The sequence below is a fragment of the Coturnix japonica genome, chromosome 30, assembly GCF_054131305.1.
Source record: "Coturnix japonica strain WE chromosome 30, WE-NBRP24, whole genome shotgun sequence".
Lineage (NCBI taxonomy): Eukaryota > Metazoa > Chordata > Aves > Galliformes > Phasianidae > Coturnix > Coturnix japonica.
In genome coordinates, this window is record NC_140692.1 from 1,127,362 (window position 1) to 1,138,753 (window position 11,392).

At 47.3% G+C, this 11,392-nt stretch overlaps 1 protein-coding gene and 1 pseudogene across 1 annotated transcript; one reads left to right on the plus strand and one right to left on the minus strand.

Annotated features, from left to right (window-relative positions):
• Positions 1-4,840: 4,840 nt before the first annotated feature.
• On the plus strand, positions 4,841-5,773 carry LOC146755759 (olfactory receptor 14J1-like). The gene has a single exon (XM_085525234.1). The coding sequence runs from the start codon at positions 4,841-4,843 to the stop codon at positions 5,771-5,773; it is 933 nt and encodes a 310-aa protein (XP_085381360.1).
• Positions 5,774-9,708: 3,935 nt separating this feature from the next.
• On the minus strand, positions 9,709-10,691 carry LOC146755760 (uncharacterized; annotated as a pseudogene).
• Positions 10,692-11,392: the final 701 nt, after the last annotated feature.

Consider the following 11,392-nt stretch of genomic DNA (forward strand, 5'->3'; position numbering starts at 1 on the left):
CCTCTGAGAAGGGAGTCACCCACCACGGCCACCCTTCTTTCTTTCATGGCAGAGGAAGTCACAAGGCTTGGTAGTGACTGCCTTGCATTAGGCTCCCTCCTAGGCAGATCCTCCATTGCCTCCCTATTCTTATCTCCTTTAGATTTCAGAGTGTCAAACCTGTTGCTTAGATGGATCAGGGGTCGAGGGCTAGGCAGGCATGGGGGGGGCTCCTGTGATGTTGAGTTGGGACTCTCTTCCAACCCTCCTCATCAGTCAGGTCTGTCCGACTGTGACAGGGCAGGGAGTCAACCACTTTTCTGGGGGTATCTGCCTGGCAGCCTTCCCTCGGGGATGCCAGCAAGTCACTCCACCAGCCCATCTCCCGATCACACACCCTGATGGCAAATTGTGAGTAAAACCTTGAGTAAAGCATGAGTTCACCTATAGAAAAGTATGAGTAGAAACCTGGATTGACGTGAGGGTAAACCCAGAGTAAAACCAGGATCCCATCCATCATCATGCTCAGCCTCTAAGGGGAACATTTTCCAGTGTTGCTGTGTAAAAATATAGGTTCCTCACATCTAACCTATGTCTCCCCTTTTTAATTTAAATCCATTTCCATTTGTCCTGTTATCATCAGACCATCGAATCCTTATTCTAGCGTTAGGCATCTCATCCTCAGATGGAAACCCTGGGGCTGAATCAATTTTTCAAAGAACCACGGGGGCTGCAAGTTCACCTAGCTGAGTTCAGATGTGCACAGTGAGGTGTCTGTGTGTGAGTCCCTCATCTGAATCCTTGGTTTTTATCCCACAGGGACTGCACTGCTCATACACAGACTCTCAGTGATGCCCAAGGTGCCTTGGGTGATCCTAGTTTTGTGCTAGTGCTTGTAAACTGTGACGGAAAATCTATGAGATAGACACCTCCTTCTGGAGCATCAGCTGAGGGCCAGAAGGGAGGTATTCTTGGTCATCCTAAATACTACTGCAGCCCCGTGCTTAGGGCACCCAGTGTGTCTTTTGCACCTGACCCCATGGAGTACGTAGTGATATTCAGCTTATCAAAAGGGTGATCTCAGAACAGAAGAGGCAGATCTTCCTCTCTGCTCCATCTGTGGCATAGTCTGGATTTCAAGGCATTGCAAAGCTATGGCACATCTACGTTCTTGCACTGATGACACTTTAGCATGCTCTGGGCTCGCATTTCAATGGCATCTAATAAATCTAGGGTCATACCTGTTGACAGGAAGCTGGCAAATGTCACATTGTAAGGAAGAGCAAGAAAGATGACACGGGCAATTATGGACCTGTCAGTCTCACTACAGTGCTTGGTAACATTATGGAGAAAATGATGGTGGGAGTTATGGAAAAACACCTGAAGGACAATTCTGTCATTGGTCACAGACAACACAGTATTCCGAGGGGATGGTCCTATTTAATTTCAAGTCTTTTTATGATACCTTTATCCATTGAGCTGAACAAGGGAAGGCAGTTGATGTAATCCTTGAGGATTTCAGTAGAGCTTTTGATACTATTTCTCCAGCACCCTTCTGGACAGAAATTCCTGCATACGGCTAGACAGAAACAGAACGTGGTGTGTTGTAATACAAGAAGAATTTTACAGAGCAGCAGCCATGGATTGAGATAAGGAGTTCACAGAGCAGCAGTTGCGGAGCAGGATAAACAGCATGAGAACCAAGGACATCTCTAGGAAAAGAATGAATGGCTCGTGGCTTTGAAGGGGGGTTGTAGGGTTGTTATTGCAGTAGCTTTCCTCCAATTAGCGTGTGTGATTTTTGGACGCCCTTGTCTGTCTCCTATAAAAGCATGGCTTTTCGAGCAATAAATTGATGCAGCTATACGTAACCATATTGGTGTTTGTCTGTTTGTCCCAGCACGCTGACATTTTGCCTTTCAGGTTCACCAGCAGTGGTGGGTGAGCAGTTGGCCAGCAGTTCTGTCCCAAAGAATTATAGTCAGTGGGTTCCATCGGGCTGGTAGATGGTCACTGTCAGAGTTCCCCAGGGTTCCATTTTAGGGCCAGTTTCCTTTCATGTTTATGCAGATGACTTGAATGCAGGACTAGAAGATGTTCTGAGCAAGTTTGCTGATGAGACCAGATGAGGAGGTGCTGTTGCCTCCACTGAGGGTGGAGAGGACTTGCAGAGAGATGTGGACAAGTCAGAGAAGTGGGTACCAGTTGGTACTAAGCACCAAGTGCATAAAGTATAACAAGAACAAGTGCCTGATTGTGCACCTGGGTATGGGCAACCCTGGACATACACACTGACTGGATATGGGACACATGAGAGAGGTCTGACTGAAAAGGATTGGGGGTCCTGCACAACATCAAATTGAACGTGAGTCAGCAGTGTGCCCAGGCAGCCAGGAAGGCCAATGGTCCCCTGGAGTGCATAAAGCAATTTATTGCCAGCTGGGTGAGGGAAAAGGTTGACCCTCTTTGCTCTGCATTGCTACAGCCTCACCTGGAGCACTGGGTGCACTTCTGGTCACCACAGAACATAAAGGACATAAAACTATGGGAGAGTGTGCACTGGAGGGCAGTGGAACTGAGAGATCTGAAGTTCAGAGTTTCACTGGGACTGACTGCTTGTTCAGACGGGGCCCTTCTCACATCCTACATCCTGCAATGAGACACAGGGCACATGTGGGACATGAACTTGACAGTATCCTTGCACAAAATGCAGAGCCTGGGATCTTGCATTCCCATGTCATTCATTTAACATCATATAGACTTCCAACTCACTGCCACAGGAAGTGCCCTGAGCCAACATGAGAGACAGGATCTCCCTACTTCTGGTCTTGCAATCAGGGCTTGACCTGTCTGCTTCGTAAGGCAAAGGAGAGGTTTCTTAGCATGCCAGTGCCTTTGCCTGCCTGTAGTCATGGCTTACAAATATCTGCTCTAACTAGTGCTTTGGGAAACTTACTTGGTAATGGCCCTCAGTGGGCCCATTAGTACTCCAAGAAACTTTACCATTACTTCTGACTTTGTCTTGTTAAGCACTTTGTACAAACTTCTCTCTGCACTGGAGGTTGATGGACTCAGCAGCAAATGTGCCCTGGGGCCATTATAACCTAAAGAGCCTCTTGTGCCTTGTACCTTCCTGTTATCTATTTCAGGTTATCAGAACTTATTCAGCAAAATGGAGAGATATCTGGAGAGAGCTTAAAGTGAAAGAATCCAGCAGACATTTACTGTTTATTTGTTTATAGTTTTGTTTAAATAAGGTATGAATGCAGCACTGTAAAACTACTTGTGAACATCTGAGCTGAACCAGAGGAATCCCAGCTCCTTTGTTTCTGTGGGGAGCTGCATCCCATTTCAGCCCCAGGATTTCTAACTGGGGATGAGTTACCTGCACTGTCTCCTCTGGATCACTGCCCTGCACAGGGGAAGTCCAACCTTCTTATCCTTGTCTGGGTGCAATTTTTGATTCATCAGACATTCTCTAGTAGGATTCATCTCATGTTAAAAATTTACTGGTGGATGATGGAGCAGGTTTCAAAGAACAGTTATGATACTGCTGCCTTTCAGGAGCTGATGGCCATGATGACACAGGGACATCTAAGGGGAGATGAGTGGGAAGGATAAAAATGATATCATCTGCTGCTCAGCTGGGCCACCCTCCTGGGACACAGGGAGCTCATAAAAGTAGATGGTGCTGTAGAGAGACAGCTGTGCCCAGGAGCAGCTCTTGTGCACAGCACAGCCTGCAGGTGACAGAAACAGAAGAGAGAATATGGAGAGAGCTTACAGGATGTGTGCGGTGTGAGTGGGCTGTGAGATCACTGCAGGAATATTGCTCACAGACCATGACACAGTAAGACCCTTGCAGTAGGTAATGCAGCTGCTATTCATAGAGGGTTAACTAAATCTGGGACATCCCATAGAAGACATGGCTGCAAGCAGTGCATGTTTCTTTACTGTGGAAAAAGACTTCGGCTCCAGCTGAGAGCACAGCCCTGAGGGCTGCCTGTCCCAGCACGGCTGCAGGCTGTGCAGCCGGGGCTGCAGGCAGGTGCCCAGGGCTGTCCTGCAGAGCAGGGTCCCTGCTGTGCCCCAGGGGCTGTGTGCCGGGTATGGGACTCTGCCGCCTGCCAGGCTCAGCACTCAGCCTGCCCGGGGAGCTGCCCAGGGCGCTGCGGGGAGACGGGTGGGGGGAAGGAGCCCCCTGGCAGGGCTTGTGCTGCCACAGCTGCTGCCTGTTGCAGGGGGATCACAGCTCCACTGCACAACAGGATGTTTCTGAGGTTGCTTTGTCAGAGGAGAGCCAAGGCAGGGGGTTTCAATTTCCTGTTCTGGGGCAACGCAGAAAGGATTGGAGGCAGAAATGTAAAAGGGGCTGTCACAGCTCTGAGAATTTTTCTTCACTCAATTGCTTGTTTTGAGAACAGTCACACATGATGTGCTCTCAGTCTCCCATTTCCTGAAGGATGGAACCAATTGAAAATATCCTCATTTTCAGTAGAAATGAATAATTCACTTAACCTGCAAACAGGCAGTTTTTTAGAATTCACACTGAATGGCACAGAGGCTGTTTTTGGGGCTCTAAGAGCAGTTGGGGTAAAGATATGAGACATGAAACAGATGAAAATATCCAGGGAGAAGGCTTAAGAAAATATAAGGAAGGTTAGAGCTCCATATGCTGCTCCTGCTTAAGGAATGTTGAAATACATGAAATTAAATGCAAGTAATGGTGCTAAATGTACACTGTTGTAAGAGAATAAAAACATTTCATAGTATAGCAGGAGGAGTGTGTCTGAGAATGGTCTGGACTTGTCATTATCTTCTGCACTCTGAACAGGACTCCAAGCCCAAGGAACAACAGCAGATGTCCAACAGCAGCTCCATCAGTGAGTTCCTCCTGCTGCCGTTGGCAGACACACGGCAGCTGCAGCTCCTGCACTTCTGGCTCTTCCTGGGCATCTACCTGGCTGCCCTCCTGGGCAACGGCCTCATCAGCACAGCCGTAGCCTGCGACCGCCGCCTGCACACCCCCATGTACTTCTTCCTCCTCAACCTGGCCCTCCTCGACCTGGGCTGCATCTCCACCACTCTCCCCAAAGCCATGGCCAACGCACTCTGGGACACCAGGGCCATCTCCTACACAGGATGTGCTGCACAGCTCTTTTTCCTTCTCCTCTTCATGTCAGCAGAGTATTCCCTTCTCACCATCATGTCCTATGACCGCTACGTTGCCATCTGCAAGCCCCTGCACTACGGGACCTTGATGGACAGCAGAGCTTGTGCCACCATGGCAGCAGCTGCCTGGGGCACTGGGGTTCTCAATTCCCTGCTGCACACTGCCAGTACGTTTTCACTGCCTCTCTGCCAAGGCAATGTTGTCAACCAGTTTTTCTGTGAAATCCCCCAGATCCTCAAGCTCTCCTGCTCGGCCTCCTACCTCAGGGAAATTGTGCTTCTCATTTTTAGTGTCAGTTTAGCCTTTGGTTGTTTTGCTTTCATAGTTGTGTCCTATGTGCAGATCTTCATGGCTGTGCTGAGGATGCCCTCTGAGCAGGGACGGCACAAAGCCTTCTCCACGTGCCTCCCTCACCTTGCTGTGGTCTCCCTATTTGTCAGCACTGGCGTTTTTGCCAACCTGAAGCCCCCATCCATTTCCTCCCCACTCCTGGATCTGACAGTGGCACTTCTGTATGCAGTGGTTCCTCCAACACTGAACCCTATTATCTACAGCATGAGGAACAGAGAGATGAAGCATGCTCTCAGGAAGGTGTTGCAATATGCACTATTCCAGCTTTGATGAAGTGCACATCTTCCTCACACAACACCCAGTGATGGTTCTTCATGTTTTATTCTTTTTGGTTTTTTTTATTTTATTTTTTGTAATACTGTAATCTACAAATAAGTTGTGATTTATTTCACAACTTCTTTCCTACCTAATTTCCATTTTCTTACTCCAGGAGCTCAGGTAAACATGGAACCATATTGCCTGAATAGGTTAAGAGATAAATAAAAAGATTTTATAATAGACTTTTCCCTAGCTCTTCTCTCTTTTTACCTTGTCTGTGTCATGGGGAGGTACAGCCACAGACAGCAGCACAGCGTGCTGTTTTCAATCCTGCTCTATTTACACTGCCACAGTGCTCTCAAGCCCTCTCATTTGTGCAGGCATGAAGGTCTTGTGTTTCTCACAACAGTCCTGTTGTCTCTACAGCAGCACTCCGGCACAGCAGTCAGTAGCCAGCAATATGATCAGCTGTGTCATGGAGTTATCTAGATCAGTCTGTAACCATGACAGGGGGAGCAGTAGACCTGTGGTCCACCTGGGCCCAAACAAATGGAATGGGGTAGGGAGATGGGAGCTGGGCTCAAGGAAACAATCATAGCAGCGGCAACGACCAAAGGAGGAAAACTTGTTTTACTAACTATGATACGTGGAATACCAATAGGAAAAATCACAAAACCATGACATTCCACCCTTAATTGTACATCACTATATCATGCTTAGAAAACATTTCTATACAGAAAGAAACAATAATTAAAATGCACAACACACTTGTCTGTATACATATATATACATGGAATTAGTGTCTGCACTCCCCCAACATCACATTCCCTTGTGGTACACATTGAACATCCCCATTTTCTGCATCACCCACCAAGTGCACCCTGGGTAAAAATGGTTCTAAGGAGAGCTTTGCCCTTTCCAGAGTCTGGAAGGACCCGAACAGCTTTTCCCAACATGTTCTTTACATGAACTGCAGGGACCTTACCTCCCTCAACAGCATGTGGGGAGCTGGATTGGGTAGCACCATCTCTACTGACCGATCCACTTGTGTTAACTAGCCACATTCTTAATTCTTAAATATTCAGCCTCCCTTTGCTTTCAATATGTTTTTTTAACAACCCGTTGTAGCATTCAATCTTACCAGAGGCTTGTGCGTGATAGGGTACATGATAAATCCACTCAATGCCAAGTTCTCTGGCCGAGGTATCCAGAAATGAATTTTTGAAATGAGTCTCATTATCAAACTGCATTCTTTCTGGGGTTGCCATGTTACCACAGGATTTGCCTCCCCAGACCCAGGATGGTGTTTTGGATGGTAGCATGGGGTACTGCGTATGTTTTGAGCCGCCCAGTGGTTGCCTCCACTGTGGTAAGCTCATAACACTTACCATTGTGAGATCGTGGCAAGGTGATATAATCAAGCTGCCATACCTCCCCATATCTATAATTCCACCATCTCCCTTCCCCCCAGAGAGGTTTCATCCTCTTGGCTTGTTTAATTATGGCACATGATTCACAGTCATGAATAATCAGTGCAATAGCGTCCATAGTTAAGTCCACCCCTTGGTCTCTGCCCCACTTATATGTCGCTTCTCTTCCTTGATGGCCCGAGGTCTCATGGGTCTCATCGAGCTAGAAATAGCTCTCCCATGTTCTGCCAGTCCAAGTCTATTTGAGCCACCTCAATTCTGGCTTATCAATCTACCTGATTGTTATTCTGCTGTTCTTCAGTAGCCCGACACTTGGGTGCATGGGCATCTACATGATGCACATTTATAACCATATTCTTTGTTCGGGCAGCAATGTCCTTCCATAATTCAGTAGCCCAAATATGTTTACCCCTCCGCTGCCAGTTATTTTGTCCCCACTGCTGTAACCACCCCCATAACACATTTGCGAACATACATGAATTAGTATAAATATACAGCATTGGCCACCTCTCCTATACAGCAACATCTAAGGCCAGCTGGACAGCCTTTACCTCTGCAAACTGACTTGATTCTCCCTTACCTTCAGTGGCTTCTGCAACCTGTCATGTGGAGCTCAATACAGCAGCTTTCCATTTGCAAATCTTCCCTACAATACGACATGATCCATCAGTGAACAGGGCATATTTCTTTTCATTTTCTAGTAGTTCGTTGTATGGTGGGGCCTCTTTAGCACATGACACCTCTTCTGCTGGTGATGTGCTTAATTTTTTGCCTTCAGGTCACTCCATGATCATCTCTAAGATTCCTGGATGACTGAGGTGCTCTATCCACGCTCGTTGTGTAATCAGAACAATCCACTTGTTCCGAATGGCATCAGTAGCATGATGGGTGAAGGGAACCTTTCCTTTGGACATCAAGTTCAGCTCCGGCAGTCCAGGTGCCAAAAGGAGCTGCATCTCAGTACCGACTATTTCAGAAGCAGCCCAAACCCCCTCATAGGCAGCTAAGATCTCCTTCTCAGTTGGAGTGTTGCCCTCCTTGGATCCCATGTACACTCAGCTCCAAAATCCCAGTGGTCGACCTCAGGTCTCACCTGAGGCTCTTTGCCACAAACTCCAAGTGGGGCCTTTCTCTCCAGCAGCAGTAAAGAGGATGTTCTTTACATCCCGTCCAGTCCATACTGGCCCAGGGCTACAGCATGGGCTATCTCTTGTTTAATCTGTTCAAAAGCCTGCTGCTGCTCAGGGCCCCATGCAAAATCGTTCTTCTTCCGCGTCACCTGATAAAGGGGGCTTACAATGCGGCTGTAGTTTGGAATGTGCATCCTCCAAAAGCCCACTGCACCCAGGAAAGATTGTGTCTCTTTCTTGCTAGTTGGTGGAGACATGGCAGTGATTTTGTCAATCACATCTGTTGGGATGTGACGACGTCCATCCTGCCACTTTATACCTAAGAACTGAATTTCCTGGGCAGGTCCTTTTACTTTGCTTCACTTAATAGCAAAGCCGGCTTGTAGAAGAATTTGGATGATCTGCTCTCCTTTTGTGAAAACCTCTTCTGCTGTATCGCCCCACACAACAATGTCATCAATGTACTGCAGGTGTTCAGGAGCACCGCCCTGTTCCAGTACAGTTTGGACCAACCCATGGCAAATGGTTGGGCTGTGTTTCCACCCCTGGGGCAAACAGTTCCAAGTATACTGAATGCCCCTCCAGGTGAAGGCAAACTGTGGCTTACATTCTGCGGCCAAAGGAATAGAGAAGAAGGCATTGGCAATGTCAATGGTGGCATACCATTTGGCTGCTTTTGACTCCAGCTCATACTAGAGTTCTAACATGTCCGGCACAGCAGCGCTCAATGGGGGTGTGAACTCATTCAGGACACGGTAGTCTACTGTCAGCCTCCGTTCTCCACTGGCTTTACGCACTGGCCATATGGGGCTGTTAAAAGGTGAGTGAGTTTTACTGATCACTCCCTGATTCTCCAACTGGCGAATCAAATCATGAATGGGGAGCAAGGAATCCCTGTTGGTGCGATACTGCCGTCTGTGCACTGTCTTTGTAGCAATCGGTACCTGCTGCTCTTTTACTCGTAGCAGCCCCACAACAGACGGGTCCTCTGACAGGCCAGGCAAAACAGACAGCTGCTTAATGTTGTTCATATCTACAGCAGCTATTGCAAAGGCCCCTTAGGATCCTTGAAATGACCCTTTCTGAGCTAATCAATACCAAGTATGATTAGAGCCTCCAGGCCAGTCACAATAGGATGTTTTTGCCAGTCTTTGCCAGTGAGGCTTATTTCAGCCTCCAGCACAGTCAATTCTTGAGAGCCCCCAGTCACTCCAGAAATATGGATTGATTCTGTCCCTTCATGACTGGAGGGCATTAGGGTGCACTGTGCACCGGTATCCACCAGCGCCTTATATTCCTGTGGTTCTGATGTGCCAGGCCATCAAATCCACACAGTCCATTAAACTCTATTATCCCTTTCCCTCCCCTGACTGAGGGCAGTGCCCCTCTATTGGTTACCTGTAATAACTGGAGCAGCCCTACTGGTGGTTGGTCTGTTTTGTAGTTCCCTCACCCATGCTCGCAGTACAGGAGTGGGCTGATCATGCCACTTCCTCATGTCTTCTCTGTGGTCACATAGGTAACACCACAAGAAAACACCTGGTGCATTCTTAATGTTGTTCCTTGCTTGAGCTGGAAAGCACATGTGTCTAATAGCTGAGATTTCTGATGATACAGTTGAGGAGGAGGGTTCATCACCTTTAATAAACTGGACTAATTTGATCAGCTCCTTCATTAGAACTGGTGACCCGTACGGTGATTGACCTTCATCAGTTGTTTCTGATACTACTACGGGATCATCATGATTAATGCACTGAGACACTCGCTCTTCATCTTGACTCAGTTTGTTTGTTACTTCTGAGATGGCTGAAATGGAGATGTGAGTTGGAGGTAACTGCTGTTCAAAGTTTTGCAGTGTAAGAACCAATTAGAAAACGAGGGGTCTTCCATCTTGTTCCATGTTCCTTTGAAATGTTGCTGCTAAAGTAATGGCGTACCTTTCTGGTGATGTTTTGGTGAGTTTCTGCCATATGTCGTCTTCACTCTCTCAGGATCATGTTCTTGGCAAAGGTAGCTAGGATGAAAATCAGGGTTATGCAACATTTCCACCACTGCTATTTCCCTCATCTACTGGATGCCTTTTTCAATTGTATCCCACTTTTTCATCAGAGGCTTCAGATTGTCTTTGAAGGGAAGCTTTGCCCTCACAGCCACTAACATTCGCTCCCAGATGGTGGCAGCATCATCCATACATCTGTTCATCCCTCTGTCAATAGTTGGGTCTCTGGAAATGCCTCCTAGTTGACAAGCTTTGTTACCATCTAGAAACAAGCTACCGGCCCCGCTGCTCCAACAGTGAAGCGACCCGGTAACAAGAGATTCATTCTGGCACCACGTGAAATCCTTTCTTATGCCTTGGATATCAGACATCTTCAGGGGTCAACAAACAGAGACTTCTAGAGTCTCTGTTTCAGAGACTGTCAGCCTACATTCCCCACTGGCTTTATGCACTGAGACAGTTATGTTCAGAGACAAACTAGAGATTTCTGCCTCATCACTCTCTTCTTCGTACCTCTTAACTTTTCCTTTTGCCTATCGCAGTGCTGATCCAGACCCATCACCTGTATCTTCTGCTGCCTCCTCCTCCTCTTCTTTTTTCCGTTCTAGATGTGAGGGCACCCATTTCCATTTCTTGCCTTCCACAGAGGCAACTGATATTGTTGCTGGTGCCTCCTGTGACTGATCAGAATTGACTTGGGGATTTCCCTTTTTGGCTTGAACCTCAGCTTGGAAACTCTCTCTTTCCAGAATAGTGTTATATAGAGCACAGTAAGCACAAGCCAAGCCCCAAATAAGTCATACTCCCTTAGACCTATCTAGGCTACACCATCCCTGACTCAAATACTGGCTTAGTTTCTCGGGATCACACAGGTGTTCTAGAGTGAAATCCCATGATATTGCGGGCCCCCACATGTTGGCGAACATGTGAACCTGAAGGCAAAAGGACAGAGCGCTGGGACAAACAGCCACACACCAATATGGTTAAATATAGTTGCGTTCATTTATTGCTTGAAAAGCCATACTTTTATAGCACACAGACTATGGAGTTCAAAAATCACACACATTAACTA